Genomic DNA, 26,604 nt, shown 5'->3' with positions numbered 1-26,604 from the left:
AACAGTCCAGAGGCAGCACCTGAATGGCACAGGCTGCAAGTCCATGAGTCGGGCCAGGACCAAGAGCCAAGGAGCCATACGGGGCACCAGGCCTCAGCACCCACACAGGCCTGGCTCAGGAAGGGGCACGGAGGGCCAGAGCACCCAGGCACTGTGCAGGCACCAGGAGCTGGGGATCCTCAGGAGGGGTTCATGGGCGTCCTGGGATGGAGCCCGGGTCTTCAGGCTGCCAGGTGGGCATGCCCTTTGGGGAAGGAAGGGAGGAAGCACAGAGTGGGGTGGAAAGTGAGGTCTCACCCCCCACCGCCCCGCAGGTTTCAGTCTGATTTGACACATCCGCTCCTGGTTTAAGCGTGTTCCTTCCACGTGGGAATTGGAAGGGTGGGCCCAGCTCTTCCTGGACAACCTGGCATCTCCTGGCTCCTTTTAAAGGGGGCCCTTAGTTCCCTGATGCTTCCTAACCTCGATACTTCCTAACTCCCAGCTTCCTAACAGTATTCGTGTCTGAGCACGTGGACAGAGAGAAGAAAAAGATTTTTGTTTTTATTTTTTTACAAGTCTGACAATCGGAAGTTCTCATGAAAACCACTCAACTTGCTCTGCCCCCGCTGGAGATACCAAGCTCCAGTTTCCAGGCTGGGACTTGGGTCAGGTGCTCACAGTCGGCCCTGGGAATGCCCATGTAGAAACGGCTCCTGATTTGAAGCTGCCCCATCCGATGCAGCCCAGGTGTGCCAGCGGCAAAGGCCACTGATCAGACAGGTGAGGCGTGGCCCATCTCAGGCTCCGGTCTCGTGGGGAAGAAGACTATTCAAGGAAATGAGTGGGGTCCCAGCTTGTGCCCGGCCTGTGGTGTTCAGTGTCAGCAGCCAGCAGACAAGTACCTGTGTGTGACCCGCAGGTAGCACCAAGCCCCCAGAGGCTGGCCACTCAGAGCTCAGGGGGCTATACATCTCTAAAGCAGGGGTTGGCTGGCTTCTGAAAGGGGCCAGGCGATAGGTGGTTGAGTCTGCAGGCCACACTGTCCGTGTTAAAAAGTGTGGGATTCTGGTGTCACAGTGCAAACGTGGCCACAGACGGCGGCATGTCAACAAACACACGTGGCTGCATGCCAATAAAACTTTATGGACACCGAGTTTTGAACTGCACAGAATTCTCCTGTCCTACAATAGTGCTGTCCTTTTGATTTTTGCTTTTGCTTCAACCAATATGAAAGGTTAAAAAATAAATAAATAAAACTGGACCATACGAAAACCAGGCAGCAGCCAATTCCCTGGGCCAGGCACAGGTGAGTACAGCCCCAGGGAGTCAGCCTGTGTCCCTGGAGGCCGCCTCATTTGCTAAGCTTCGCTCCTCCTCCTGCCGCCCTGCCTTGGTTTAGATTGGCTCTGCACAAGGAATCAACAAGGCCAAGGCCAGGGGCCACCTCTCAGCCAGGGTTAAGGCTCTGCCCCTGACTCCAGCAGACCCCTACCAGTCGTAAAATACTGAAACCCCTCTGCCATCCTGCTCACCCCTTCCCACGTTCCAGCAACCCAGGGGCTAACAGCAGTCCCAATGGGGGTTCCTAGGATCCTCAGTGCCACCACCCTTCACAAGGGCCCCAGGTGCTGTGGGTGGGATTCCCTGCCTGGCTTCTCTCACAAGGGCCCATGCTTTCCATCCTTTCTGTTCTGAACCCACCAGAGCCAGGGGCATTATTGGAATTTCCATGGCAGCACCGGCAGCCATAGGCCCACCCCCTAGGTCTGCGCTCAAGGTGGAATCCAGAGGACCTTGCCCCCCCATCCCCACCCCATACATCCCTACCCTCCCCGCCCCAGAGCAGGACACTCAGTGTCTGTCAAGACAGAGGCCTGCAGACAGGCTGAGCACCCAGGCCTGGGAGCCTCCCACGGGGGCTTACTGAGCACCAAGCATTGGTGCTAAACCCCGCTGGATGTCGGGACCCAGTGTTAGCGAGGGGGCATTCCCTCCCCGAGCTGGTGGCGTGGGAGTGCGGGGTCTCCACGTACTGATGCAGGGGGCGATGGGGGAGCGGCTCTGCTGGTAGCCCTTGGCACAGCGGTTGCAGGTGATGCCCGTCACGCCGTCTTTGCAGGGGCACTGCCCAGTGGTCTGGTTGCAGGTTTTGCCGGCGGCTCCCACGGGGTGGCAATCACAGGCTGTGGAAGACATAAGACAGGAGGGTCAGAGGGGCGGGAAGGGACCCAGGGACCCCACCATGAGAGATGAGCAGAGATGGGGTGGAGGGCAGGCCCAACCAAGCCCACGCATGTTCCCAGAGCTCTGATGCTGGCCACCCGCCCACCCGGAAGTGGACAGTGACAGTCCAGACGGACCAACTTGAAAAGACAATTTTGGTGACAGGCGGGAGGCAAAGCTGGGGAGCCTGCCTGAAGCCCCAGGGGGAAGGCAGTATTCAGATGTGTCTCCCCACAGCCCTGCGTGTGCCCGAGTCGGGCAGTCGGGGTGTGCAGGTGCACCTGCACCTTCCCCACCACGGGGCAAGTCTGTGTGTTTCGGTCTCTGCCCTCACCTGGCTCCCAGCCCTCCGGGTGAAGAAATGGGGTTTGGGACCTGCTTAAGCCCCCAGGGTCTGCCACATCAGAGGGAGGCCAGGGGAAGTGTGTGCATGGCCCCATCCCCCCAGGCTGCTGCCTCCGACCCTGCCTGGTAACCTGGTGGTCTGAAGCTTCGGCTTATGGAGCATAAAACCCATCCCCTTCAGCACTAGAAAAGGACACAATGATAATTTACAATTATTTTAAATGCACAAAGACTGGAGAGGCCAAGGAACCTCCCAGGAAGGGAACAGCCGAGTGGGGAGAGGAAGGGCTGTGAGGTCAGTGCCCTTCCCCGCTGGTTCTGATAGGCATGGAGAGCTGGGGTGGCCCACCGTGTCCCGCTGTAGCCTGAGGCCTCCTGCTGTGTGCCTAGGACCCAATCCCAGGACTGGGAAAGACCATAGTGGGACAGCTCTCCATCACTACCATGATGCCCCAGGCAGGACAGCGACATCAGCAGGTGCATAGCTCCATAGGATTCCCCGCTCTACCTGCCCTACCCCAAACCAAGACAGTAGACTCAGTATGGGCAGAGAGGGAAGACAGGATAGAGGAAGCATGTGTTCTGTCAATCCCCTCCACAATCCAGGAGGCTGGGAGAGGCGGGGGCATTGCCTGCAGGAAGGAATCCTGTAGCAACGTCAACTGGTGCCATAATCCACAGGCCAAAAATAGCCAGGAAAACAGGTGAGAGTAGAGATCTTAAAAAGAGCTGAATTAGATTTTCCCAGGAGACACTGCTCGGGGTGAGGGCAGGAGTCTGTTGGTGTCTTGGGAGTGGCCAATGAGGAGGCCGAGGAAGAGGAGGGAGGGGAGCAGAAGCGAGAAGAATGTGAGGAATTGTTTGTGGTGGTTGTGTCTGGACAGGCAAATATTTCTAGAAGCACTCAGTGTGAGGGTCCTGGCCGTGGGCACCCCTGTGGGTACAGGGACACAGGGGATGCACGCCCTGGCTCCCCACACTTCAGGAGACAGCAAGCTAAGTGGGCTGCTCCAACCTCGTCCCCTACAGAAGGAGAAACACCTGTGTGAGGACCCTGCCCCTTACAGTTGCCCTACTCTCAAGTTCAAGTCCCATTCTGCTTTGTTGAATGTACCAGAATACACACATTTTAATGTTCACTTATTTTCATCTTCTTGAAAGGCACAGAGAGAGAGAGAAAGAGAAAGATCATTTCTTTTTTTTTTTTTTTCTTTTTTTGACAGGCAGAGTGGACAGTGAGAGAGAGAGACAGAGAGAAAGGTCTTCCTTTGCCGTTGGTTCACCCTCCAATGGCCGCCGCGGCCGGCGTGCTGCGATGATCCGAAGCCAGGAGCCAGGTGCTTTTCCTGGTCTCCCATGGGGTGCAGGGCCCAAGCACCTGGGCCATCCTCCACTGCACTCCCTGGCCACAGCAGAGAGCTGGCCTGGAAGAGGGGCAACCGGGACAGAATCCGGCGCCCCGACCGGGACTAGAACCCGGTATGCCGGCGCCGCTAGGCGGAGGATTAGCCTAGTGAGCCGCGGCGCCGGCCAAGATCATTTCTATCTGCTGATTCGCTCCCCCAGTGCCTGCAACAGCCTGGGCTCAGCCCATGTAAAGCCAGGAGCCTGGAATTCCCTCCAGGTCTACTACATGGATGGCAGGAGCCCAAGTACTTAGGCCCCTCTTCCACTGCCTTCCCACACACATCAGCAGGGAGCAGGATGCAAAGCAGAGCAGCCAGGACTCGAACCGGCACTCCCATATGGGACCTGGGCACCCCAAGAGGCGGCTTAACCTGCTGCACCGCAACACCACCCACCCCTGGATTTATTTTTTAATTGAATCTCAGTAAAAAGACAAGACCCATCTTTGACAGCCCACAGGGACACACCGAGGACAATGGTGGTGCCGACAGGCTGGCTGGAGAGGGCCTGCTGTGTTCCAGTGCTTTTCCTGTACTCGTTCTCTGTGACGGGAAGGCTGTCTGCACGTGGGAAGCTGTCTTGAGCTGGCTGTGCCCAGCCCCACAGGCAGGTGGTGACTCCAAGGGCCCAGGCCAGCTGACCTCCCTTGGCCTGCTGGGAACTCCAAGTTCCACGCCAGGACATTCTCTCCTGGGTGCTGATGGAACACAGCCATGCACCAGTAACTTCTGGGTCCCCGGATGTGGCTGGTGGAGGGAGGTCAGGAAAGGTGGTTCCATCGTTGGGGTTTCAGAACCAAGTCAAGCACTAGCACCAGCCTCAGCCCAGGTCCTCAGTTTCTTGGCGGGAACTGGCCTGGAGCAGCCCCTAGAGGGAGGCTGCCCAGCTGCCTGGGCTGGCACATTGCCGGGAGGGGCCAGGTGCCAGCTGAGGTCTGCCAGCACCAAGGACCAGCCCAGGGCCCAGCAGGGCCTCTCTGCATCTGCTCTGTGTGGCTGACACTTCCTTGGGGCCCCTCCCTCGTCCAGTGTGAGCCCAGGCTGCCTGCTGGCCTTCCACATCTTTCTCTCAAGATTCTGCAGAGAACCTGACCCATTCGTCTGGGCCAACACAGGCAGCAGACCAGGTGGTGCCTCTGCACCAGCCAATCCCTGTCACAGGCAGAGAGGCCATCAGGGTCCCCAAGGACGGGGGGGGGGGTGGTCACAGAAGGCCACTCCAGTCACCTTCAGGGTAGCGTGACCACCACTAAGCTTCATTCTGCCCTGTGGCAAAGCATCCCTGCCAGCAGTGTTGCCCTCCGTACGGGCTCCTGCAACCCACCTCAGCACCTCCTCTGGGCCTCACAACAGCCCTTGGAAACTGGCATAGCCACAGATGGGCGAGCACACCACATGCAGAGGTAGAAAGGGCCTGGCTCACCCCGGCCCCTCCCCCTTTCTCTGGATGCCCTCCCCCTGCCCCCAGCTTGCTCTGCAAGGAGAAATGAACTCCGATCTGTTTTAGCCAGTGCTCTGTTACTTGCAGCCAAATGCAATCCTCACCCACAGACTCACATTACACTCATTCCCACTTCCCGGCCAAATGGTCACAGAGTAAGATCTTTCCCCTAAAACTCAGCAACAGGGATGGCCCGATTATACCTCCATACAAAGAAGGGTGAGGTTGGTTCAAGGGGTGGGGCAAGTTGATGGATGACCACACCCATGTATACACACATGCATGCACACATACACACTCATGCACAAACATGTATGCACAGACGTGCACATATAATACACATCCACACACAGTGCACATGTACCCACATGTGTGAACCCATGTACACACACTCATGTACACACACATGCATACACAGTGCATATCCACCTGCACTCACACCTGTATCCATACTCATGCACACACACACATGCACACATGTACTCATGTGGTACACATCCACATACTGTGCACATGCACCCACACAGGCGTGAACCCATGTACACACACACTCATGCACATATACACACTCATGCACACATGCAGTGCACATCCACACACCATGCACATGCACACACACATGTGTGAACCCATGTATACACACACATACAGAGTCCTACTGGCTTACACCCAAAGACACGCAGACCCACATAGATCCACATGGGCAGGGGCATAGAGGGCAGGTGTGGGATGGGGAGAATGTGGAAGTGAGGCAGGTGGGGGTCTCTCCCCTTGCAGGGGATTCTGGGAAGGGGGAACAAAGAGTCTTGCCAGCTCTTATGAGAGTAGGGCCTGAGGCAGAGCAAGGCCTGGGTTTTCCACGGGGAAGCCTGCAGATGACTCCTGTGTCCCTGGAGGTTGGCCTCGTTTTTCCGGGGAAGGTCGATCCCCCCCAGGTGGCAGGTCACCCTGGGTGCCTGGGGCAGGCAGCACCTGGCCATGGGAAACCATTTCCCTGGAGTCTTTTCCAACAAAAAGGTGAGACCAGGCGGAAGCCAGGTCCCTGAGAAGGCAGCAGGATCGGGTTTCCCACGAGCCTCCCGGTGGGGCAGGGAGCCCAGACTGGCCTTGCCCTGGGTCGTCACCCAGCCCTGGCTCTGTCAATGACCCTGGGCTAGCGCCTTCCTCTCTGTGGACTGCAGTTGGCTCATCTGTAAGGGCAGAGGTCAACGTTCCCACTGACGTCACTTCCAACCTAACAGTCTATGGCTTTGTCTCACATTGCCTCCAATGCTGCACACTGGCACTGTCACCCACGATGCACACGGGCACTGTCACCCACGATGCTCCCGTGCACCACAGCGTCCTGGCCACAGGGCAGGAAACAGCACACACCAGGCTCCCGAACACACCTTCTGAAGCTCTGCCTGGCACCAGCTCCTGCCTGCATTGTGCTGGAACCTCCTCGTGTGGAGGCTCTTGACCAGGGACTTCTGAAAGCCGTCTGCAGGCTCCTCTCCCTGCTTTTCTCTGTTATGGGCCCACAGATACAGGCCAGAGGCTGCCTCCTGCCACTGCCCCTTCACACCATGCCTTTCTGGACGTCCGTCCCGGGCTCCTCTCAGGAGGTCTAACTATACTTCCTGAAGACCCTGGCTCTGGGGCCCCGAGTGCTCAGGCAGGACCCCCACGCTGCAGCCATCTCAGGAGGAGTGGCAGGGACCCCCCAACCTCCAGACAGCATCACGTCCATCCATCACCTCTGCCTCTGGCTTGGCCCCTCATTCCCTCCCACCAAGCACCACTAACCCCAGGACCTCAGTGTGGGACACGAGCGGACACAGGGCCTTTGCAGAGGTGGTTAAGGTCCAATGAGGCCACAAGGGAGGGCCCTAATCCCACGAGCAGTGTTCTCAGGAGAGGAGGTGAGGGAACAAAGGCAGAGGGATGAGCATGGGGGCCCAGCGCAGGCCAAGGGGAGGGGCCCGCAGCAGATGCTGGTCCCGTGGTCCTCAGAAGGAGTCAGCCCTGGGGCGTGCTAAGCCTCTACCTGCAGCACCAGCATTCCACATGGGCGCTGGTTCGAGTCCCAGCTGCTCCTCTTCCGATCCAGCTCCCTGCTAACGAGCCTGGGAAAGCAGTGGAAGATGGCCCAAGTGCTTGGGCCCCTGCACCCACATGGGAGACTGAGAGGAAGCTTCTGGCTCCTGGCTTCAGATTGGCCCGGTTCCGGCCATTGTGGCCATCTAGGGAGTGACCCAGGGGATGGAAGATCTCTCTCTCTCTCTCTCTCTTCTCCCTCTCTCTGTAACTCTGCCTCTCAAATAAATTAATTTAAAAAAATGACACCCATAATTGTAGTGCTTGGATTTGAGGCCCTGCTCTGCTTCTGACCCAGCTTCCTGCTAATGCACACCCTGGGAGGCACCAGTGATGGCTCAAGTACTAGGGCCCCTGCCAGTCACAAGGGAGGCCCAGACTGAGCTCCAGGCTCCTGCTGGGGGCAGCTGAGGAATGAACCAGCAGAAGGAAGCTTGTTCTCTCTCTCTCCCCCCGTCTCTGCCTTTCAAATCCTTTTAAGATATTTTTTAAACTTTTTGCACCAAAATAAATTTAATTCTGTTCTCCATGAACTTCATGAAGTACCTTCCTATTTTTCCATTTTTCATTGGGTTGTTTATTTTCTTTTGAGTTTTGAGAGTTGCTTTTTTAAATTTTTTTTTAACATATTCTGGACTCACATCCCTCGTTGGATGTGGGAGGTCCAGCGCTTCCTGTGACGTCCCCAGCGGGGGAAAAGGTGAGTCAGGCTCATCCTCAAGTCCCTCTTCCCCATGCAGCCTTCCAGGGGCTGCCAGGGTTCTTGAACGCCACCCACTCCTCCCAGGACCCCAGCGAGCCGACCCTGCCCACGTCCTCCCATGGCTGCCTTCCAACCAAGCCCTCTCCTGCTTCTAGACTTTGCCCTTCTCCAGAACCTTCTTCCCTGGGCATCCCCCTGGCTGTCTCCTCCACATACCCCAGGCCTCTCCCCAACAAATGTCCTGTCCTCAGAGTTCCTCCCAGGCCCTGTGGGTGAGCAGCTTCCGCCAGTCGCGGTGTCTCCACCCTGCTGAGTCCCTTGATGCTTTCACTCCCTGTCACCCACAATTATCTCCCTCGCTGTTGATTGTCACCCTCCCAGCAGAAAGCCAGGGGACCACATCCGTCCTGGGCACCATGGCAACCCAGCACCTGGTAGGGTCTGGGCGCTCAACAGACACTGGGGACTCGATGCACAGTGCCACCCCCACCCAGTGTAGGCTCATGGCTCGGTGGCAATCTGCAGCCCTCTGACCCAATGCATCTGGGGGACAGAATGAGGGGGCGATCAGGATGGATGACCCCACACGTCCATGGTCAGGGCAACCTTAACTCCCTTAACTGCACAGCACTCATTGCTGATGGGGAGCTGGGATCTGAAATCCGCCCATCATCCCCAAGCTCCACTCCAGCTGTCTGCAACAACCTCCTCCCAACCAGGCTTGCCTCCCTGCAGCAGCTGCTAGGGAGGCTCAAAAACAGCGTTTCAGGTGGCTCGTCCCTGCCACCTGGACCAAGGTGCAGGCAGCAGGAAGCATGGGGGGAGGGGAGACCGGAATCCCAAACCAGGGGATTTGGCCCTTGGTGATCTAGTCAACGAGAGGCCTCCTGCACCTGTTCCTCAGGTGTGGCAAAAACACAAATCCGGCCAGTGGATCTCAGCATGGATGTGTGTGCATACGTTCCTGCATGTGCGTGCACACATGTGTGTGCCCTTATGATCCTGTACATGGGTGTGTGTCTGCACACACAGGCCTGGGGCAAGAAGGACTGGAGCTTGGGCCTTGTATCGGGGTCACTGAAAGTCTCCAACAAGCTCCAAGCCCAGCCAGGTCAGGGACTCCCCCCCCCCCCATCTCAGATGCCACCTGGTCTTCCTTGGTGGCATCTTCAGAACCCTCTTCAGATGTGCCCAGCCTGTCCCCATCTCACAAGCAGCTGCCATTGGTCACTTTAAAAGAATAATTAATTTGAGAGGCAGAGAGACAGAGCACACCCATCTGCTGGTTCACTCCCCAGATGCCTGAAAGAGCCAGGGCCAGGCCGAAGTCAGGACCCAGGAACTCAGTGCAGGTCTTCCCCATGGAGGGCAGGAACCCAATCACTTGGGCCATTGTTGCTGGAGCCAGGAGCTGATCAGCAAACCCAGGCACTCTGATGTGGGACACGGGTGTTAGAACCATCACCCCAGCTGCTAGGCTAAGTCCCCACATCTTGTTTGTCACCTTGGATCCTAGCATGCATAGATTATTTACTGAGAGTGTGCAACAACAAATCCTCATTGTATAAGAACTGGCTGCCAGGGCCACACCAGGGCTGAGCACTTCCAGTAAGAGGGGGCCAGTTCTTCCGGGCACCTCCACTCATGGAAAGGGATAAGGTAACCAGAGAGCCAAAGGCACCGTCTCAGTCTGTGTGTGAGAGTCACGGGGGAGGCCTCTGGGTCTTTTTTCTTTTCCTAGACATGCACAGATATTCAAAGCTAACACATATAGAGTGCACGCTGCATCCAGAACTCTCCTCTTTAGCAGCTCATTTAGGCTGCACCATAACCCAATAGGGGAGAGGGAGTAATACTGTTACCTCCCTTTTTAGAAGAGAAAGATGGGGCTCTAGAGACTATCTTGTCCGGAGATGGAACTTGAACCCTGGTCTAAGTAACTCCAAGTTTATGTTTTGAAAAGTTATTCATCCCCAGCCGGGCGCTTTGGTGCAGTGGGTCAAGCCACATGGAAATGCAGTTTCAAGTCCTGTCCGCTCTGCTTCTGATCCAGCCCCCTGCTGATGCGCCTGGGAAGGCAGTGGATGGTGGCCGAGGTACTTGGGTCTCTGCCACACACATGGGAGATCTGATCAGAGTTCCAAGATCCTGGCTTTGGCCTGGCCCAGCTCCAGCTATTGCAGCCATTTGAGAGTGAACTAACAGATGGAAGATCTCTCTCTTTCTTTCTCTCTCTCTCTCTCTGCTTCTGTATCTCTGTAACTTTGTCTTTCAAATAAAGTAAATAAATCTTAAAAAAAAAGAGCTTGGAGCAAAACCACCTCCCCACCTCCTGATCTCAGCAACACTTCCGAGCTGCAAGACCATGAACTTCACTGCTACAAGGCACTGTCCTGCCCTGTCAGGGACTCAGCAGAGAAGCTGTCAAAATGTGGAACGTCGAAGCCGGAAGGGACTCAGAGACTGGAAATCGGGGTGTAATGCCCCAGAGGAGGAGCCTGCTGGCTACAGAGGTCACCTGACCAGCCTGAAGCCCTGCAGACTTTGAACTTGCTGCCAGTTCTGAAGAGAGGGCTGTTGACTCCTCGGATCCCCAAGGAACAGGGAACCCCTTCACCCCCACAGGGCACGGCGGGAGTTCTGCGTGCTTCCTCTCCTGACTGCAGGATCGGGGGCCACCCCTGGGGTCGGGGTCACTGCCCCTGAAGCTGGGGGCTGCTTTAGCTGCCAGCTACCTTCCTGTCTCAGGTGACCAGCCCTTTTCCCTGGACTCCTCCCAACACAGGACAAGAAACGGAAACATGACAAGGGATCCACAAGATGGTCCTCTGAGCTTCTGTAGGATGCACAGACACAGACAGTGCCTGGGAGGAAGCCAAGCAGGCAGGACAGACCCAGGTACTCAGCCATGCTGGGATGAAAGCTCTAGACCACTAGATCTAAACGTGCACACCAACACACACACACATGCATGCACACGCCTTGATCTCGGGCATCAGGACAAGCTCCCAGCCTCGCCCAGCAAAATTTTAAAATGTAAATGCCTCCTCCTCCACCCAGTTTTCATACAGAAAGTCCTAAATACGTTTCGGTTCATTGATTATAAATCTTCCCACTCAAAGGAATAAATCCTGGGTCTTGAACAGCCTGTGAGTCCTTCCTTAACACCCCCAAGAGCAATTTGCCCCCTCACTTTTTTTTTTCCTTAAGATTTAAGAAAGTCTGAGTTACAGAAAGAGAGAGAGAGAGATCTTTCTTCCACTGGTTCACTTCCCAGATGGGTACAACAGCTGGAGCTGGGCTAGGCAGAAGCCAGGAGCCAAGAAGTTCTTTCAGGTCTCCCACGTGGGTGCAGAGGCCCAAGGACTTTCTCAGGTGCATTAGCAGGGAGCTAGATTGGAAGTGGAGCAGCCAGAACTCGAACCTGTGTCCATATGGGATGCTGGCATGGCAGGTGGCGGCTTTACCCGATATGCCACAGCGCCCGCCCCTTAACCCCCCCAACCACCCCCCCCACTTCTTATTCTCCACGGTTCTCAGCCTTGGCTGCACATTAGAACCACCCAGGGAGCTTTTCCAGTTCCCTCTGGACCCATTCATTAAAGCAGAAACCCTGAGGGTGGGAACAGGTGGAGTATTTTTAAATCTCTCCAGGTGACTCCGAAGCACAGCCAAGGGCAAGAACCACAGCCCAAGCAAGTCCGGGACAAATGCGCTGAGGATGCCACCAGACGAAGGTCAAGTTCTTGAAGGAGAAAGACACAGGAGGCAGGCGCACACAGTGGCCCCGGGAGTCAGAGGGGGGCAGCACTGAGACGTTCACTTCCTCCCCTCCCCCTGGCCGCTCTTGGCAGAGCCACGGGGAAGAAATAAGGGGTGGCTGGGCGCCCGCAAGAAGGCACGGGCAAAGACGGCAAGGCCCGCCACCCGCCTCCGCCTGGCTAATGATTGCATCTTACGATTCAGGCACTCAGACTTGCAGGGGGCAGGGCCCTGTGCTCAGCGAGCTGGAACGCCAGCCCTTTGTACGGGGAGACTGGATGCGCCGGGTCAATTTCTTAATTCTCATCGCAATTCGGTTCACGGGAGAGACTCCCGGAATGTCTTTATCCATCACAGATGGTTTGGGAAGATGATAAATTAATATTGTTATCCAAGGAGGCGCGGCCGAAATGGTTAAATGGCAACCCCTTCTTTGCACCCTCTGCAAAGAAGGAGAGCCCCCCGAATCCATAAAGCAGACAAATGGTCAACAAAACCTCCCATCTTTTGACAGATTCCAAGACAAGGATCATTCACAGACTGCTCTGCGGAGAAAAGGGAGAAATTTATCTCATCTGACTTTGTATAGGACAGCAGCCCGCAGCAGAATGAGGCCGTCCCAGTGCTGTGAAATCGCCCTGAATAGCCAGAGAGTGCAGCCGCCTGTTCCCTGGGCATGTTTATTACGGTCCTTTGTATGCACCAACCCAGCCAGCCCCAGTGTGCTTCTAAACCAGGGGAAGGAGGAGAAAGAACCCAACAAATTTGTTGCTATGAAACTTCCCAAATGGAAGACTGCATAATAACCCTGGGGACCGAATGCCCTTGCTCCAGGCTGTTCTTGTCTGGGTCCACCCCTGCTCCACCACGAACAAGGCCCCAGTCAGCCAATCGCCAGCAGTGTATGGGTGGCCTCGGCCCCCTGCCTGGGACCCCTCCCAGGCCCTGGGAAGTCAGGGAGTACACAGGGCGCCCACCCCCCCCCAGGCCATGCCCAACCTGACTTGGGAGCTCAGAGCTTTGCTGAGTGCCCCTGTGTAACAAAGCAAGGAAGTGTGGCCTCCTCCCCAGGGCCTATGACGGGGCTCCCTGGGACTTGGGGGTGGTGCCACACACAGGGCAAAGCATCCAAAAGCAAAATGCTGGGGCCAAAGTGCATCCACTAGGGAGCCATTTCTGTGAGGCCCCAGGCAGACAAGTGGTGGTGGGGGTGGGGGTTGGCTCCAAGGCCCCATGGGAAGACCTCCAGGGCAGGTGGTTACCCATGGGGCCTTGGGGCCAAGGGCATCTGAACTTTCCCCAAGGCTGATTCCCACCGCCATCTCAGGGTCCCTCTTTGGGAGAAAGGGTCCCTCGGGGAAAGTGAGAATTCAGAGCGCTCACCTCTGCTAAGGCGGGGAACGCCAGGAAAGGAAAGAGCAGACAGAAAAGAGCTGGGTCGTTCAGGTCGTATTTTTTTTTGCTCCCCTGTCACAGAACAGATGTTTTCTCATCGGTCATGCAGAAGGCATGGCTTCTCTTCACCAATCAGGAGTCAGGATCCTTAAAGCTCTTGTCTTTCCTCACCAATCGGAAGGGCAGGTTCCATGAAGCACAGTCCTCACCAATCATGTGGCAGATTCCACATGTATTTTCTCACCAATCAGAAGGCAGGGTCCTTGAAGCATTGTCTTTCCTCACCAATCAGAAGGCAGATTGCATGAAGCAATGTCTTCCCTCACCAATCAGAAGGCAGGATCCTTGAAGCATTTGTTATTTTTCTTCCTCAATGAAGAGGCACTGAGCGCTCCCCGTTCCCTGCCACACTTCCTCAGCAGGGCGGTATTTGTGTCTTTCCAGGCAGAATCCACCCTAAATTTTCCTCTCTCCTGAGTTCTTCTCCCAGGATCCCCACCAGAGCTGGGGACAACTGCTGTCCAGGGTAGAAGGGGAAACAGCCACCAAGGCTGACCATAACGCTGCCAATTATAAACCAGGAGTACTCCCTCGTCGGCGTGCACCTGTCCCTCTAGAAGCCAGAGCAGCAGGCCCTGGAGTGGCTTCCCAGCACCTCTCATGGTGAGTGGGTAGGACTCACAGTCCCTGTCCCTGCCCACAGCATCAGAGGGGAGGGTGGAGATGACAAAGGCCTGGCTCCTTCCTCCTGCTGGGGGACATGCATGATAAGACAGGACCGGTACCCTTCCTTGTGGAACACAGATCTTCTCACCCACAGGCACTGGAATGCCCATCTGAGCAGCCACTTCACTGTTAGTTAAAACTTCTCAGCTGAACCTTCAAGAAATCTATGCACAAGGCAGCTCCTTACAAGATTCTGGACTCCCTCTTCTTTTTTTTTTTTTGACAGGCAGAGTGGACAGTGAGAGAGAGAGACAGAGAGAAAGGTCTTCCTTTTTGCCATTGGTTCACCCTCCAATGGCTGCCACAGCCGGCGCACCGCGTTGATCTGATGGCAGGAGCCAGGTACTTCTCCTGGTCTCCCATGGGGTGCAGGGCCCAAGCACTTGGGCCATCCTCCACTGCACTCCCGGGCCACAGCAGAGAGCTGGCCTGGAAGAGGAGCAACCGGGACAGAATCCGGCGCCCCGACTGGGACTAGAACCCGGTGTGCCGGCGCCGCAAGGCAGAGGATTAGCCTAGTGAGCTGCGGCACCGGCCCCCTCTTCTTCTTTTTAGTAAAAGACTCAACAGATGCTTTGGGTCCAGGTAAAGGAGTTGGAGACCTTCCAACAATGCTCTTTGAAAACTCAAAGCCAGGGCTGGTGTTGTGGCACGGTAGGTTAAGCCAGCACCTGCAATGTCTGTGTCCCATATGTTCAAGTCCTGGCTGGTCCACTTCTGATCCAGCTTCCTGCCAATGCACCTTGGAAAGGCAGCAGAAGATGGCCCGAGTACCTGGGCCCCTGCTACCCATGTGGGAGACTCGGAAGAGGCTCCTGGCTTCATTATGGCCCAGCCCTGGCCATTGTGGCCATGTGGGGAGCAAACCAGCAGGTGGAAGATCTCTCTTGGGGCTGGTGCTGTGGTATAGTGGGTGAGGCTGCTGCCTGTAGTGCTGGCATCCCATGTGGGTGCTGGTTCGAGTCCCAGCTACTCCACTTCCAATCCAGCTCTCTGCTGTGGCCTGGGAAAGCAGCAGAAGATGGCCCAAGTCCTTGGGTCCCTGCACCCATGTGGGAGACCCAGAAGAAGCTCCTGGCTCCTAGCTTCAGATCTGCCTGGCTCCGGCCATTGTAGCCATTTGGGGAGTGAACCAGCGGATGGAAGATCTCTCTCTCTGTCTCTCCCTCTCTCTGTCTATAACTCTATACCTCTCAAATAAATAAATCTTTAAAATTTAAATAAGAAAGAAAGAAATGAAAGAAAAGCCAAAGCCATCTCTGCCCACATCTCCAGGACATGACAAATCTTTCTTCCCTTTGTCTGGGCTACCATTCTAGTCCTCTGCCCTAACCTGCGGGGGCATTGTCTCCCGGAAACAGCCCGGCTACCCTGATGCTCAAATTTTTCTTGGCTACCAGCAGCGGCAGCCGTAAGTCCACAGATGGGGAAGAAGGGCCTGCTTCCACCTTGGGAGCCACGCTGCTCATCCCGGTGCACTCAGGACTGACACTTCTCCTGGAGGAGGCAGCCTGGGAACCTGGTGGGGATTTTGCGAGCAGGGCCAGGTGCGGGCCCCCTGCTCAACATGGGGCCGGCTTGGCTGCAGATCCGCTGCCACCAACTGCTCTGAAGCCCTCCATGATTTCGGAATAAGGCACCTGCTGTGCACTGGGCCCTGCAAATGACACAGTTAAGTCCTGCACACAACTGCAGCACCTGGTGGCTCTCTCGCCTGGAAACTGACACTTCTCCAGGAGGATGTCCCTTCTGCAGCTCGTCACCTGGGCCTCGGTCTGCCAACAGCTCAGGGCCCTCTTGCTGTGCACGTGTCTCAGGACCCTGCGCGTGCTGAGCCCCCCGAAGTGGTTATCTCCTTGGAAGTAGCTGGGCCCCAAGTTTTGGTAGAACCTTGGTTCCCAGAATTCCCAAAAGCTAACATGGCAGGGAGACTCCACATCTCACACACTCCAGCACCGCTCAGCCTCCTGGCATTTCACCGGCTCCTGGGTCAGCTGACCACAACCTCATTGTTGTTGGCGGGAGAAAAACAAACAGCCGAAAGTTAAGAAATTAGCACTTGCTTCAGTGAACGAAAATAGAGTCTCCCATCTCCTAATTTTTTTTGTTGTTCTGAAAAGTGAAGCTATTTGCAAATGGATTAGATGTTCCTTCGGAGAACGCTGGTCCTGTGTGCTCAGGGACTGGGGGCAGGGGGTAGGGGCCCACGTCCAAAGAAGAAGCGCGTGGGTTTGGGAAAAGAGAGTCCTTTGTCCTGGCCTTAAGTCTCCCATGGTATGCGGCACACCTGTGCGAAGGAGAAACCCTGGAGGGGGAGGGGAGGAGGTGTCGATAGCAGGGGCAGGAGCCCCGCACCCTCCTAGGGGATCACACCTCCTCCTTTCTTCTCCTTTGAGCCTTGTCTTCCGAGCCCCTTTGTTTGGGCTCACACCTCCAAATACCAGGGAGGGGTGTGTGTGTGTGTGTGTGTGTGTGTGTGTGAGAGAGAGAGAGAGAGAGAGAAATGACCTCAGCCCATGCAGATCTGCAGGGAACCCAGAAAGAGGACACACTGAAGGGGCACGGGGAACGGAGGGAGGGTGGAGGGAGGCGTGGGGTGCCCACGGCTGCCCTGCCTACCTCTGCAGGCCTTCCGGTGGGTGATGGGCTTGCCCATGTCGCGGTAGTAGCCCTCCTTGCAGTAGTGGCAATGGCGGCCGGCGGTGTTGTGGCGGCAGTTCAGGCAGACGCCCCCGCTCTTGCGCCCCGAAAGCTTGTAGAGCTCCATGTTGAAGCGGCAGCGCCGCGCGTGCAGGTTGCAGTTGCAGGCTGTGGGGGAAGACAGGAAGAGACCCTCAGCGCGGGGTGCTGGGAGATCGGGCACCCGTGGGAGCCAGGTGAGAGTCTGTTCCCCAGCCCCTTCTCCATTCCTGCCGCTGGGCTGGGCAGGGAGAGGTGTGCGGCTCCCCCTGTTTGCACCCCCTGGCAAGGACCTGAGAACCGTGGCAGAGACCGCCCCCAAATCTGCATGCTCAAGTCCTAACCCTCGCTCCCTGGAAAAGCCACTGCCATTGGCGACCAGGTCTTCAAAGAGGTAACTGGGTTAAAACAAGGCCTTTCGGGCAGGTCCTAGTCCAAGCTACAAAAAGGCCATCTGCACACCCCGGGAGACACCAGCAATGCGCGCGCACGGCACGGCGAGGACAGAGGGAGAAGGCAGCCTCAGGAGGTGGCAACACTACCCACACCTGGAGCTCAGGTTTCCCACCTCCGGAGCAGGGGCAGGGAATGTCCTGCCCAAGGGCCAAGAAATCCCTGGGTCTGGACTGCTAAAGCAACCTGCAGGTGAGACTTGAAATTCCATAAATCTACAGCAGGCTGACTTCTAGGTTGACAATTGTGTGTGGCTGTTGAATAATGTTATAAAGATCCAAAGGGCCCTTGAAAAAAAAAAACATGCACCCCGCCCCCCCCCCCCCCCAGCTCCAAAGGGTGAGAGGCTGGTGCTTCAGGACCACCCCTCCAAAATCCCACGTGCTTGTCACAGCAGCTGAGCAGACTGGCACACAGCTCAAGGCCCCTGCCCTGGAGGATTCTGGGGCCAGGTGCACCCCCTTCCTCCCAATGTCAGCCCTGATGGCTCAGTTCTGTGGAGGGTCTGCTCTGCCCTGGACCCTCCTCTGCCTCCTCTCTGACTTCCCCCCTCCTGGGCTTGCTTCCCTCCATCTCCTCCCTGTGCACCTGTCTGGGGACTCGGCACCCTCTCCCCACTGCCCTAATGCCCCTGGGACCTGTCTCCTGGACCCCTCATCAGCCCTGGCCCCCTACTCCCAAACCTTTACAAGGACACTTCAAAAAGTTCACAGAAAACTGAATGAAAAGATAAGTTTATTTTGGTGCAAAAATTTTTTGAAATCCATGTATACAGGGGGTCCTGGAAAAGTTTGTGGTATATACATTAATATAATGCATCTGGGCACGGCTTTGTGGTGCAGCAGGTTGAGCCACCTCCCGCGGCACTGGCGTCCAATATGAGCACTGGTTCCAGGCCCAGTGGCTCTACTTCCTATCCAGCTCCCCACTAACGCGCTTGGGAAGACAGTGGAAGATGGCCCATGTATGTGCCCCCCCCGCCCCGCCCCTGCCTCTCTGTCATCTCCCTTTCTCTCTGTAACTCTGCCTTTCAAATAAATAAATCTTTTAAAAATTCTATTTTAAAAACAGACTCCTACAGAAGCTCATCTTCTGATTCCATTTTCCACGAGCCTTCTGAAGCACTCTCATCTCTCCAGATTTGGGTTTGAACCCAGGGCCGCCTCTCCCACGTCCCCTCACCTGGGAGCCGAGCTCCACAGGCTACCCTCAGCGCCACACGGTCAGCCCTTCATATCCACACACCTGCATCTGTGGATTCAACCAATCTTTGGTTTTGAACCACCTTTGTTTGAACCACCTTTGAACAAGTGCATCTGAACTCTGCTCTGCCTGTTGCACAGACTTCTCAAGACAGCACTGTTGGGTTAAATTCCAGATCCACATTTTTTTTTTTACTTCACATCCGAAGTGCCAAAGTGCCCTGCAAAAAGTCTGTACTAGCTAAGCCTCCCACCAGCAGGATATGAGCGCTCCACTGACTTGCCACATCCTTGAAAAGAACAACAGGACACACTGGGTATCATCACTGTTTTTTTTTTTTTTTTTAAGCATTTGCCAATCTGAGGGAAAAACATACACATGATTTTAATTTGCATGTCTTTTGATTATGAGGGAGGCCAGATGCCTTCTCCATGTATTTTCCTATTTATAATTTCTCTTCTGTACATTGCCTGTTCATGCCATTTGCTCATTTTTCAAATAAAGTGGGTTTCTCCCCCACGCTGTCCAGTGCTCTTACAATGGCTTAAAACTGTTTGTGTTTTCCACCATACAAATATTGTTACCAGCTTCTTACTCAGATATGACTTTTATTTGTGATTTTTAAAAGATCTGCATGTTTAATTTTTCTCTCTGATGTTACGATAAACTTCATTAAGTGTTCTTCTAGACCCACCCTCCAATGACTCCCCCATGAGTCACTCCATTACAACAGGGAATGAACAAGGCCTTGGAGGAGACCCTAAGGCAGCTCACGCCCTCAAGTCTGGAAGCAGCCAGAAGCCAAACCAGACCAGAAAATGACTGCTGGAAGTGGCACTAAGGGTCCCCAAGGGCTGAGCTCAGCCAGGCGCAGAGAAGCTGCGGCTGCACTCTGCCTTACCTAGGAATGTCACACTTGATGCACACTCACTGTCTCTTTGGACTCAGCCAGACAAGGGTGCTGGGGGCTGCGGAGGGAGAGGTAGTGAGCAGCCAGCCCAGGTCCCCTGGCTCCAGGTCCACTGGGTCTTTCCTCCAACCACAGTCACCATAGAGCCTGGCACACTTGCCCAGGGACACAGACCTGGAAGGCTCACCCAGGTCTCACTTCCTCAGGCCTCCCTTGTCCCACGAGAGGCCCACCCCCTACCCGCCCAGTCCTGCATCCCCAAACCTGGGCCTAGGCCTTGGAGCCCCTCCTGGGAGCTGGGCACCCCCTTACCGCCCCCCACCCACCTCCACCACCAAGGGGAAGCCTGGGCTGGGATCTCTTTCCCATATGCACCTGACACCAACAAAAGGTACCTCCCAAACAACTGGTCGCACAAAAGAAAACTCCAGGGCCCAACATCAAAAGGCAGGGCTCCCCCGGCTCCCCCCTTCTGCGAGCTGTCAGAGGACATCAAGTGACAAGCGCCCACGCTCAGACTTGTGCAAAGTATTTTACTGCTTGTTTTCTTTCCCCTTTGTTTTATTTTCTCTACGCAGATGGAAAAATGCACCGGGCAAAGCAGCTCACATCTGGATCCCTGGGCGCCACAAAGAGGTGTCACCCAACGCCCGGCCTGTCCCCAGCCCCTTCCTCAGAAATGCACCTTAATCCCCTCATGCCTTCCTGTTTACCTCCTCCTTCTCTCAGAGGCAAAAATATTGGGTATTAGTTTCATTATCGGATTTCAAGGCGGGAAGGAAAGGGCAGCTTTGTGCAAAGAGAGGTCAGCCTGGGGGGTGGGGAGGGGGGGTGGGGGATGCTGAGATAGCCCGAGCCACCAGCACAGCCGGGGAGGGGGCTCTGCCTCTTCTCCGGGGATCCCTCAAGCACACAGAGGAACCCTGGCCTCTAAGCCTTCACTCTGCTACCATGTGGGCCCACCACAGATACATGGCATGTGGCTGCATTTCAGGTCCAGGCCGAAACAAGGAGTAGGGGGTAGGAGCACCAGAGGGTCCCCCTCTCCACCACTCAACTGGAGACCAGAAAGAAACAGGGGCCCCTGTTTACCTTTTCCATCAGAAAGTCCTATTTTCACACATGCCTGGGACTACTTCCTAGCTCCCAACATTCCTCAGAACCTCTCCCACCAACCTGGAATTGCCATTCCACTGAGATCAGTTAAATGCCACACAGGTTCCCGTCTGCAGCTCTGCCGTGGGCTACGTGGGACATGGAGATGGAGGAGGCCCTTCTGCTGTGCAAGGGCTCCCTACCTCACACAGGGAGGGGGCAGAGGAGCCTCCACATCAGCATACTGCTTGATCAAGTGAGACAAGCGCTCTCATTAATTGTGTGGATTCACTGAGGCCAGGGACAGCACTGGCTCTTATGTCCTCCAGCCCAAAGCAGGCCTCAACAATTTTTGTTGTACCAATGAGAGGAAGAAGAGATGGTTGGATGGGTGGGTGGGTGGATGGAAGTGGGGGAGGTAGGTGACTGGATGGGGGAGTTATGGATGAACGGAGTTATAGGGGGATGGATGGATGATAGGCAAGTAGGTAGGTAAGTAGATGGGTGATGGATGGATGGATGGATGGGTGGTTGGATGGAGTAGGTGGTAGGTAAATGGACAGATGGATGGAGTTGTGGGGAGATGGATGGATGATGGGCAAGTAGGTAGGTAAGCAGATGAACAAACAGGATAGAGGAGTCACTGCCTGGACGACACTCCGACAGGACACAGCCTTGAGGCCGGCGCAGTGGTGCAATAGGTTAATCCTCTGCCTGCTGTGCCGACATCCCATATAGGCACCAGTTCTAGTCCAGGCTGCTCCTCTTCCAATCAAACTCTCTGATATGGCCTGGGAAAGCAGTAGAAGATGGCCCACATCCTTGGGCCCCTGTACCCACATGGGAGACCAGGGAGAAGCACCTAGCTCCTGACTTCAGATCAGCGCAGCTCCGGCCATTGTGGCTATTTGGGGAGTGAACCAATAGAAGGAAGACCTTTCTTTCTGTCTCTCCCTCTCACTATCTATAACTCTACCTTCAAATAAAATATTTAAAAAAAAAAAGACACACAGCCTTGTGACATTTCTTTACTGTTGTTTCGAATTCCTTTGAGCTCATCTTGCTGTTTCAACTTATCAGCTAGCTCCTGTCCACTCAGGCAGACGGCAGTGCCCTGTGCAGACGAGGGTCCTGGACACTCCCGAGGACGCTGCATAGAGAATGCACAGGGAGACCTCATCTGCATCTGTGGGTCTGATGACAAAAAGGCTGATAAATGAAGCCCCAATCCACCAGCACCGTCCCAGGCCCAGAAAGCAGCGGCAGACATTCTAAGTCATGTCCTGCACCGCACTCTCAGAGACTCTGGCCTGGGGCTCTCAGTGGGATGAAAAGGCCATTTGGCCATGGGCCTCATCAGGGGGCACCCCTCTTGGCCTCGGGGCCTCTCCTCTGCCCTCCCTCCAAGGGCAGGGCTACTGAAAAGTCACCCTGGTGGAATAATGGACTCAGGCATCTGCAGCTGAACCAACCAAAATAACCAACTCACATGAGCACCCTGAGCAGGCTTTGCATGCAAGCAAGTGGTCCCCCACTCTGCCTCCCACCCTGGTATGCCAGGGTACGATCTCTCTCAGATTGGTCATGGCTAGTGGCACATTTCCACGTGTCCAGGTCACAGGGCAGAACAGAGCATGAAGGACACTGGCAGGGTTGGGTACAGGGGCTCCTTGGCTGCTGAGTAAGCACCAGGGCACCTGCTCACCATGCACGAAGTGTTTCAACCCAGAGTGGGAGGGATTGGGATGGTGATTCTCAACCAAGGCCAGTGCACCTCACCCCAGTGGACCTTAGGCAAGGTCCACAGCATTTTTGGTTGTCATGACTGGAGAGGAAGGAGCTGCTTGCATCTGGGGATGGAGACCAGAGAGGCTGCCACATACCCCTCAATGCACAAGACAGCCCCCACAACACAGCGTTCAGCCCAAGATGCCAAGGTCCTGTGTTAGCCTGTGACACCCCCATCTCCAGGGTTACAAGGGTTTTTATTCCCCTCTGCTGCCGTCTCCGCACTGACTCTGTGCAGACGGTCATTTGCTCTGCAGCATATGCTCCATCGCAGGCTTTCAAAGGCCAGGTGCTGGTGTGAGTTCAGGGGCCACCGCGGCACACAAGACAGAGTCCTGCCCTCCGGGGTCACAGGGGAGACGGGCAGCGGCATAGCAACTGCACAACGGGCCTGGAACATGCAGCTGTGACCACTGCTGTAGGAGCTGACGGTCAGGGAGGCTACTCTGCTGTGACCTCCTGACTCAAGACGGCGAGGACAGGGCCCAAGGACAGAGTGTCCAACACCACGTGCACACGGGTCACTTGGGGATCATGGTCAGATGTTGAGTACGGGGCCCGGGGCAGGGCCTGGAAAATGCAGGCTCCCAGGTGACGCCCCAGCTGCTAGCCTGCACAGCAGCACTAACTGATGCACCTGGAGCTACGCTGCAAAGAACCAGCAGGGGTGGAACCCACTGTGTGCAGAGAGAGCCCTGCTGGGAGGGAAAGGCGGTGCCTGGGGCAGGGAGTTTGCAGTGGGCAGCAGGTTAAGGCACCGCTTGTGATGCAGCATCCCATAGGGGCACCAATTAGAGTCCCAGCCGCTCCATTTCCACTCCAGGTCCCTGCCATTGCACTTAGAAAGGCAGCAGAAGATGGTCCAAGTGCTTGGGGCCCTGCACCCACAGGGGAGACCTAGAAGAAGTTCCCAGCTCCTGGCTTCCACCTGGCCAAACCCCAGCCATTGCAGCCATTTGGGGAGTGAACCAGTGGATGGAAGGTCTCTCTCTGTCTCTCCTTCTCTATCACTTTGCTTTTTGAATAAATAATTTTTTAACAAAAACTTAAAAAAAAAAACTTCTCTTTAAATAATTGGTTCAGAATCATAAAAATATTTGAGAGTTATTTTTAAGAGTGTGAGGCCATTTGTATTTATTTATTCTTTTGCTACTCTGTTTGGTATGCTAGTTTTTAAATAAATCATTTGACTCTTGGTTTACACATTTTAAGTATTCCACCCCCAGGATGTGTCCTTCTGAGCTTGGTACCAGCATCTCCCGAAATGGTCCCCATGCCCTGGCACCTGTTGGCATCTGGGGACCATGCTGAGCTGGGCTCTCAACAGGCTCCTGGCAGGCAAGAGCCGAGGCAGGACTGGCCCAAGCATTTCTGGGACCTGCAGCCTTTTGTGTCTTCGTGTGGAGCTTCAGGACATGGTCATAAGTACAAAAAAATTCACAAACCATCAAAGCCCAGACTACAGGTTTCACTTCATTTCTGGCAAACCTGGCAGCAGGTGGATTTATTCATGCATCAGTAAATACTAACTGGGCACCTTCTCCATCCCAGGAGCTATGCAAGGTGCTGGGGAGGTAACAGTGAGCATGACAGATGTGGTCCCTTCCTCTCTACCTGGATGTGCTGAAAGTCTGGATGCCTAGGCTGCCACTGTCGCCTCTACAGCTGGGTGCCAACTCCCAAACATGTCACCAGAGAGGCCACCCGGCCAGAGCCAGTGCAGTCGAGGAAGCCAAAGAGAAGGGCAACCACTGGGAAGACCCAGGGGACATCACATGGGTCCAGTCAAGGGCTCCAGGGTTTGCAATCATTTCCAGTGCCTTGCTTCAGCTTCATTTTAAAAGATTTATTTATCTTGTTGAAAGGCAGAGTGACAGAATGAAAGAGGTACAGAGAGAGAAAGAGAGGAGAGAGAGAGTGAGAGATGGAAAGCAGGGGCCAGGTAGCTATGCCATCATCCACTTCCTTCCCAGGAAGCTGGATGGGAGCAGTCGGGACTCGAACCCGCACTCTGACGTGGGATGCCGGCATCACGAGCAGCAGCTTAACCCACTGTGCCCCTTCAGCTTTAACTTCTTTACAATCCATTGACAAACATCCTCCAGAAGTGCAGAACTCACTTGTCTAAAAGGAAGATGGCTGGCAGTGAGTCCATCCATGCCGGGGCACAGGACGGGGCGCCACGGCACCTATGGGAGGGAGGATGTGGCACGCGGGCACGTCCCCAACAGAACCTGTTCCTGCTGGGTTGCTCAGTGGCTTCTGCATTCAATAACCGATTGGAAATGCTGGGCTCGGGGCTGAGAAGCATGGCTCCCGTGGGGTGGACACTGCCACGCTTTGCTCCCTCTTCCTCCTACTGAGCTATGATTTTCATTTTAAGCAGCGACTAAGCCCCTACCAAGACCCCAATGTGGAGCAATTCTCAAACCCAGGACACAGACTCACCAGCAATGCCCACCCCACGCATCCCTGGGATTTCCGTGCCAGAAGGATGTGGTCTCTAACAAGGTCCCAGGTGGTGTTGGGCTGATGGCCACACATTGAGAACCTCGGCTCAGGGCCAGCATTGTGGCACAGTGAGTTTATGCTACCACCTGTGGTGCTGGCATTCCATATAGGCACCAGTTCAAGTCCCAGCTCCTCCACTTCTGATCCAGCTCCCTGCTAATGTGCCTGGGAATCAGCAGGTGATGGCTCGAGTGGTTGGCCCCTGGCCGGCCATATGGGAAATGCTGATGGAGTTCCAGATTTCCAGCTTCAACCTGGTCTAGTCCCAACCATTATAGCCATTTGGGGAGTGAACTAGCAGATGGAGGATCTCTCTCTCCCTCTGTCTCTCCCTCTCTCTGTCTGTAACTCTGCCAAGCAAATGAATAAATGAGTGAATGAATAATAAAGAAGAACCAGGGCTCTAGGTAATGCAGAGGAGAAAGGAGGACATCTGAGCTGGAGCTAGGCAGGGTACAGAAGTGGCACAGCCATACAAGGTTTGGGAGGCCCAGGCCGAAATCCCAGCTCTGCCCCTGCCCCCCACCCCTCCAACTGTGTGACCCTAAAAAGCAACTCAGCCCCTCTGAGCCTGGGTGTTCTCATCTGAAAAATGAAGACATTTGGGTCTGATGTTCTCTAGGTTCCTGTCTGGCCCCAACTACCTCCAACGCATGATACAAACACTCCTGGTAGGGTCAGGGGATCAATGCACAGGCTCCCCCCAGCCCAGCTGCCTCGGGGAGGGTGTCTGGGGCTCAGGAGGGGAGCACTCAGGTGGCAGGGCCATGGAAAGAGCAGCGGGACCACTTGCTGGGGCAGGGAGAGTGCAGTGGAACTGGATGACACCGTAATACAGTGGTGGAGGGGACAAGGTCTCTACAGGGCAACAGTGTCTGAAGGGGAGCAGTCAACAGGACTGGGGGCCACAGGGTCTTCTAGGGAGAAGGGAGGGGGAAGGACACTCTCCAGGGTACCTGGCAGAGGAAAGTACAGCTGTCCCCCTGTGCTGCAGTTTTTCTCTCCTTGGTTTCAGTTACTCATGGTCAGATGAGAACAGGAAATATCATCAAGGCTCAAGAAGGAGAGGACTGAGAGAGAGAGAGAGAGAGCTCCCATTTGCTGGTTCACTCCCCAAATGCCCACAATGGCAGGGAGCTGGGAACTTAATCCAAGTCTCCCATATGAGTGGCAAGAACCCAATTACTTGAGCCATCCACTGGTTACTTCCCGGGGTCTGCATTAGCAGGAAGCTGGAATCAGGAGCCGGAGCCAGGAATCAAATCCAGGCACTCCAGGGTGCGATGCCAGCGTCTTAATGACCAGGCCACGTGCCCTCCCTGATCCTGCTGTCATGGCGGCCAACCACTGCCTAACGCTGTTCACCTGCCTGCCTCTCTCATGTAGCTCTGGGTCATCTCAGCATAGTAAGACATTCAGAGGCAAAAACAAAAAAAAACAAAAAAAAAACACTCCTGTAGCTTTCATTTCAATATGGTCACATTGTTACATTTATTATTAGTTGTTGTTCCTCTCATCCAGGGAAGCTTTATCTCAAGTATGTACACCTGAATAGGAAAAACACTCAAGAGTATTTTTAAAAGTGCATGGAGGCCAGTGCTGCAGCTCACTGGGCTAATCCTCTGCCTTGTGGCGCCGTACACCAGGTTCTAGTCCTGGTCAGGGCACCAGATTCTGTCCCGGTTGCCCCTCTTCCAGGCCAGCTCTCTGCTGTGGCCAGGGAGTGCAGTGGAGGATGGCCCAAGTGCTTGGGCCCTGCACCCCATGGGAGACCAGGAGAAGCACCTGGCTCCTGCCTTCGGATAGGTGCGGTGCGCTGGCCGCAGCGCGCTAGCCGTGGCGGCCATTGGAGGGTGAACCAACGGCAAAGGAAGACCTTTCTCTCTGTCTCTCTCTCTCTCAC

The 26,604-nt window shown here is 55.3% G+C and overlaps 1 protein-coding gene across 5 annotated transcripts in view; it reads right to left on the bottom strand.

Annotated features, from left to right (window-relative positions):
- The window catches only part of NTN1 (netrin 1), a 213,506-nt gene that overhangs the window by 51,955 nt on the left and 134,947 nt on the right, over nucleotides 1-26,604 (bottom strand). For all 5 annotated transcript variants that reach the window (XM_051825185.3, XM_089318359.1, XM_051825184.3 and 2 more), the window contains exons 3-4: nucleotides 16,682-16,870; nucleotides 2,016-2,165 (exon numbers count right to left, since the gene is read on the bottom strand). In XM_051825185.3, the coding sequence (XP_051681145.1) occupies nucleotides 2,016-2,165; nucleotides 16,682-16,870 (339 nt within the window). The remainder of the gene's footprint in view (nucleotides 1-2,015; nucleotides 2,166-16,681; nucleotides 16,871-26,604) is intronic.

The sequence above is a fragment of the Oryctolagus cuniculus genome, chromosome 17, assembly GCF_051225735.1.
Source record: "Oryctolagus cuniculus isolate XC-2025 breed Fujian yellow rabbit chromosome 17, ASM5122573v1, whole genome shotgun sequence".
In the NCBI taxonomy this organism is placed as follows: domain Eukaryota; kingdom Metazoa; phylum Chordata; class Mammalia; order Lagomorpha; family Leporidae; genus Oryctolagus; species Oryctolagus cuniculus.
This window is presented reverse-complemented; position numbering and strand designations above follow the sequence as displayed.